The sequence below is a fragment of the Lampetra planeri genome, unplaced genomic scaffold (genome assembly GCF_965212315.1).
Source record: "Lampetra planeri unplaced genomic scaffold, kcLamPlan1.2.h2 scaffold_1431, whole genome shotgun sequence".
NCBI classification, from domain to species: domain Eukaryota; kingdom Metazoa; phylum Chordata; class Hyperoartia; order Petromyzontiformes; family Petromyzontidae; genus Lampetra; species Lampetra planeri.
In genome coordinates this window covers 19,569-25,435 of record NW_027614154.1, presented here as the reverse complement: position 1 = coordinate 25,435, position 5,867 = coordinate 19,569, and the positions used below count along the sequence as shown (strand labels likewise).

The following is a 5,867-nucleotide window of genomic DNA, read 5'->3' as shown; positions in this document are numbered from 1 at the left end:
CAACATTACACATTACACACCTGGTGAGTAGCTCAGGGTGTTCTGTCGATTTTTGCTTTCCGTCGAGATTTGCTATTACCTGACTCTGCGCATGCGCTGTAACACGTCACCGACTCTAGGTCATCTTGCATTTGGTCGAAACAGGCAAGACGGAATGTTTTACTTTTTAATGCAAAGTTCACAGAATGACACACTTAATTGCGTGTACTCTTACCTTCACAGCTCATGCAATCGTGAAAGAAAATTCGGCCAAGACGATAATTTGTGTCTAAGTCAGTTTCTTCAAGATAGCAGTTTTTGATAGATCATGTCCAAACTGTCAGATTTTGCTTTGACTGATCATTTCGGTTCGGTTGTGCACTGGTATTATTCATATATGGCCAGGGAGGTGAGTGGTGATTGAAAATACACGAAATGAGCAGTCAAAGCAAAATCCGACGGAAAAGCAAAAATCGACAGAACACCGGTCCGCACACTCCGCCCCTAACGGTCAAACCCGGAAGTTGAGTGAAGGTGACCAATGAGGCTTCTTACGTCTTCTCCTGCAGCTTCTTACAGTTCTTCCTCGCAAGTCTTCATGTTACATTTTAGTTGAAGACTATCCACTTTTAACAGCTGCAGCTTTCGTTAGTGCCCGGATGTTCCGTGTGTCTAATCGAGCCGGAGCAGTTGCTGCTTTGATTTCCGGTTCTTCGTCCACTGATAGCAGCTGCTGTCAGCTCTGACAAACTCTGATAAACTCTGATTAACTGTCCACGTGTGTTTGCGGTGACAGACGCCGTCAAACTTGACAAGGTTTCACTTAGAAAAGCGTTTAATTGTAAAATGACATTACACTTACTGTGTGTGTGTGTGTGTGTGTGTGTGTGTGCGCGCGCGCGCGCCTCTGTTCCGTGCGTAATGACGCAGAACAGACGCGGGTTGTGCGTCGTGTAAACAGTGTGTCGTGGTTCTCGGCAGTGAAACGTGAAACTGTCCCCGCAGGCCCGAGGACGCCGAGTGTCTGTCACATAATGAGTGAGTGAGTGTGTGTGTGTGTGTGTAAAACTCTTTCATTGTTTTAGTGGAAAACGATTCTGTCTGTTAGTGTTCTGTTTATCTACATCTACAGACTGTGACCCCCCAGCCCTTCAGTTAACGGCTGCTGCCCAGACCCCCCCCCCCCGACACACACACACACACACACACACACACACACACACAGATAAACGTGTCTGTCTCTTGTGTTGATGCCTCGAACAGCAGCAGGAGATCAGATGCATCACACACACACACCCTCTCTCTCTCTCTCTCTCTCTCACACACACACACACACACACTCTCTCGCTCTCTCTCTCACACACACACACACACACACACACACACACACACACCTGTTCTAGCAGCACCTGGCGCGCTGGTGTCTCTCTGCGCATGCGCCGCGCTCCTGCTGCGCCCTTAAAGCGGGTGGAGGCTCCTCTCCTCCAGCCTCAGAGCGAACATCTCAACGGGACTCACCGGCTCCGGACTGAGTCCTCCAGCATCGGACTGTGACACTCAGAGACTCGGCGATGCCTCGGTCGTTTCTGGTGAAGAGTAAGAAGGCGCACAGTTACCACCAGCCGAGGAGTCTAGAGGACGACCACCGCCGGCTGGAGACCCTCCTGGAGAACATCTGCACAGGTTTGAACCACAGCTCACTCTGGGGTTTTCAGTATAGTCTAAAAGTGTGTGTCCAATATGAGACTAGTTTTACAGAAATGTGATCAGATGAAGTGGTGGAATGTAGATTCAAAAATTACATCGAGCAGAACTAATGATTTCAATGTTTGAACCGGAAATGTTTAAATTTAAATTATTTACGTGCAACGAAAAATGTACTTAAAAACTGAATCTGAAGTCTAATCAGAGTTCAAGAAAAACGTCAATGTATAGCTGATATTTTCTAATCGTCATAGTTAGTCTGAGCGTTTAAACACGTGTTCATAAATAAATAGAATTTTTCTGAATCCTTTTTAAAATATGTTTAACTCTATATTTCCCTAAAAAGTGGATCGTATGTTGTTGTTGATATTGTTGTGATTATTATATCGGGACGTGGTGCTCAGTCTCCTCCGTGTCTCTCAGACGCAGACCTACCGGAGGACACCGACGCCTTCGACTTCTCTCCGGCCGAGTCCCCGCTGAGCTGCGCGGACAGTCTGTGCGGCCGCTCCTCGGAATATGAAGACTTCTGGAGGCCTCCTTCCCCCTCTGCATCCCCTGGTACTCTCTATCTCTCTCTCACACTCACACACACACACACACACACACGAGAAGAACATGTATTGCCGTTTAGATATTTGATATTATTATTAACGATAACAACAATAATAAAAATAACAACAATAGCAATACGAGTAATAAACCATAATTCAAATAATGCAATGTTGTTTTGTCAAATTAATTTTAGAACGTTTTGTTTGACTCCTTCTCTGTTCTGTTGGATGTGTAGTTTTTTTTTATTTTTCAGCTGTTCGTTATCGCCTTTCATTAACCGCCGACGCGCCCCCCCTTTCCCACCGTCTCCTCAGTTGACTCGGACCAGTCCCTGTCCCCCCCGGTGACTGAGCCCCGGCCCTATGTCGTTCCGTTCCGTCCGTACGCCTGGAGCAGCGGCCCGGGCCCGGGCCCCGGCCCCGGCTTCAGGCCGATGCTGCAGCACAGCTTCTACTCCGGTGTGGATCGGGGGCCGGCGGCCATCGGCCTCTACGGGGACCGGAGCGCGCGCTCCCTGTACGCGGATGGACCAGCGGCGGAGGACCAGTTCAGCGGCTTCAGGAGACACTCCGCGGCCCTGCTGTTCCCGGACGGAGGCCTCCGGCCGGAGGTCCCCGGGGCTCCGGGGCCTCCGGAGCTGTTACCCGGGCTTTTGCTCGGCGGAGCCTTCAACTGCGTCAAGTGCAGCAAAGTGCGTGGAGCCGGTTCACGAACTGCCCCATGACCTGTGACTCCCGCTGATCACGTGTTTGTTGCTGGGTTCCAGGTGTTCTCCACCCCGCACGGGCTGGAGGTCCATGTCCGCAGGTCTCACGTCGGTTCGCGGCCGTTTGCGTGTGAAATGTGCGGGAAAACGTTCGGACACGCAGTGAGTCTGGAGCAGCACAAAGTGGTGCACTCCCAGGTGACTTCTCCTTCTAACACCTCCTCCTCCGCCTCCTCCTTCTTCTCCTCCTCTTTTTCATGTTCTTCTCCTCCTACTCCTTCACACCTTCTCCTGTCTTTTTCTTCCTCTCCTCCTCCTTTCCTTTTCTTCTTGTTCTTTCTCTCCTCTTTCTTTTTCTTCTTGTTCTTCCTCTCCTCCCTTTTTCTTCTTGTTCTTCTCCTCCTCCTTTTTCTTCTTGTTCCTCTCCTCCTCCTCGTTCCTTTTCTTCGTTCTTCTCCTTTTTCTTGTTCCTCTCCTCCTCCTTTTTCTTCTTGTTCTTCTCCTCCTCCTTTCTTTTTCTTCTTGTTCCTCTCCTCCTCCTCCTTCTTCTTCTTCTTGTTCTTCCTCTCCTCCTTCTGCTCCTGCTGCTCCTGCTCCTTCCTTTCGGGCTCTGATGTCAGCTCCTGTTTCAGGGCAGGAGCTTCGACTGTAAGATCTGCGGTAAAAGTTTCAAGCGTTCGTCCACGCTGTCGACACACCTGCTCATCCACTCGGACACGCGTCCATACCCGTGTGTGTACTGTGGGAAGAGGTTCCACCAGAAGTCTGACATGAAGAAGCACACGTTCATCCACACAGGTGAGGCTGTCCCACAGAAACACTTTGTTTTTTACCGGTTTATGACAGATAGACAGAACTGTGTTTTTAATTCAACCCCCCCCCACACACACACAGACCATGATTGAGTCTTGGAGGTAAATACCTTCAAATAACCTTGTCTCAGAGCTGAAAACAAACGGCTAAACACCATTGACAATAATATGATGAAAGCGTGAGTGAAGTAAAGTGAATTTAGAATTGAAGTACCTTATAATAACACTGGATTTTCTATTTAAATGTCAAACTTGATGCTGCTTTTTCTCATTGAATACATCTTCTGTTGTAAAACATATTGAATTAGTACAATAAACTTAGTGTTGAGGAAAAAAAAAAAAGGTAAGATACAGATATTTGCAGCGTTTACATCTTGTTCTATTAGATATAATATACATGTGTGTACGGGAGCAGATTCTGTGTGAAAACACTCTCTTCTGGAATGAGACTGTTGGTGTTTTCTGTCACAGGTGAGAAGCCGCACAAGTGTCAGGTGTGTGGGAAAGCGTTCAGCCAGAGCTCCAACCTGATCACACACAGCCGCAAACACACCGGCTACAAACCGTTTGGATGCGACCTGTGTGGGAAGGGGTTCCAGAGGAAGGTGGACCTGAGGAGACACAAAGAGACGCAGCACGGACTGAAGTGAAGCTGCCACCGCTGCAGGAGGAGACCAGAGATAAGCTGAGAGGTGTCTGTCTGTCACCGCTGGACCGAGAGGACGTTCAGCTCCACATCTGGGGAAAGAGAAGCTGGGAGTCTGAGCCCATCCACAGAGATCCACAGAGATCCAGAGTCAGAGATCCACAGAGGAGCGTTTGTTTGCAGCTACTGAAGATGACGGCAAAACACACACACACACAGAAGAAACATTCATTGCTGACAAGAAGAAAGAATCTTTTTTTGAAGGCCACATTTAATTTAACTGGTTGGTTTTAAGACAAAAATGCAATAAACTACTAAACTGAAACACTTAGAATATAAATTTACATTTTACTGATAATTTAGTTTATTTATTTATTGTAAATGTAGTAAATATATGAATACAATGTCATGAGTTTATTTCAATTTCTTTACTTCTGTCTAAATTAAAGTATTTATTTTAATTATGGATCCTGTCTGATTTATTATTATTAAAATCATCATTATTATTATCACTGCTAATAACTAATAAGTACTGGGGGGCAGCTGCTGCTGCTCAGCTGCTGTGATTGTTTTTTGCCCGCAGCTTGTTTGTTGTGAACACATGAATGCTGTTTGAACTCCAAACAGCCTGAGCAGATTTCACCGTGAACAGCTGAATACTTTGTCCGTCCTGAGCTCCATCCTGAACAACAACGGCAGCTAAGAGGTTCAGATTTTATTCTGTACCGTTCAAAACAATCAAACTGAACTCACCTTCATGTTTTCACCTATTTTCACGTCTGTTTGCACCTGAAACAGGCAGAAGAACAAGAGGGAAATGTTCCTTCAACATTGATTGAAATCACTGACTCACAAAGATTTTTTCTGCTTCACTTCTCTTCAACATACTTCTCTTGAACACACTGAATATTTCAAAGGCCGCGATGAGCGGAATGAGGAGGAGCTCATTTGGAGAACGTCCTGGAAGACCTGCTGGAGCTCAGCTCCTCATGGAAGGAAACTCTGTTCTCAGGAGAAGCTCAGAGAGAACAGAAGCGGCCATTTTTCTAGCCTGATTCAGCTTTATCACACTCATTGGCATTTTTTTAATGCTCGTCAGTGTGAGGATTTTCCACAGTTTCCTCAAGCGCTCGGGCTCTGAGAGGCTTTTCAGGCAGGAGGACAAATATAAATATAAATAAAAGGACAACAAATATCTTGAAATGAACCATTATACCGACGGCTGGATGTTCAAGCTCCAGCAGCTGCCCCGAGGCCAACGTATCAAATATGAATACACTCCATCGACTGGACGGCACAGTAATCAGAGTTCTGCAGTCTGCAGAATCCAGGCCACACACACACACTGCAATTAGGAAGTTTCCAGGGTTTGTGGTTTCCACCGATTCATTATTAATCTGAAATGAAAGATGGATGAAAAGTAGAAAAAAAACGTCAGATTTTTCTGTTTAGTTTGAAAAGATTC

General features: G+C 46.6%; 1 protein-coding gene across 1 annotated transcript; it reads left to right on the top strand.

Annotated features, from left to right (window-relative positions):
* The first annotated feature begins 1,550 nt into the window (after positions 1-1,550).
* LOC144739336 (zinc finger protein Gfi-1-like) lies at positions 1,551-4,406 on the top strand. Its single transcript, XM_078622299.1, has 6 exons — positions 1,551-1,662; positions 2,107-2,244; positions 2,553-2,929; positions 3,005-3,142; positions 3,577-3,742; positions 4,228-4,406. Exons 1-6 carry the CDS (start codon positions 1,551-1,553, stop codon positions 4,404-4,406), a joined length of 1,110 nt encoding a protein of 369 aa, XP_078478425.1.
* Positions 4,407-5,867: the final 1,461 nt, after the last annotated feature.

Bases quoted from the DNA above. Each gene is read 5' to 3' on its own strand.
- LOC144739336 (XM_078622299.1), top strand. From the start codon at position 1,551: ATGCCTCGGTCGTTTCTGGTGAAGAGTAAGAAGGCGCACAGTTACCAC. The intron at 1,663-2,106 runs GTTTGAACCACA...CGTGTCTCTCAG, and splicing joins CCTGGAGAACATCTGCACAG to ACGCAGACCTACCGGAGGAC. The intron at 2,245-2,552 runs GTACTCTCTATC...CCGTCTCCTCAG, and splicing joins TTCCCCCTCTGCATCCCCTG to TTGACTCGGACCAGTCCCTG.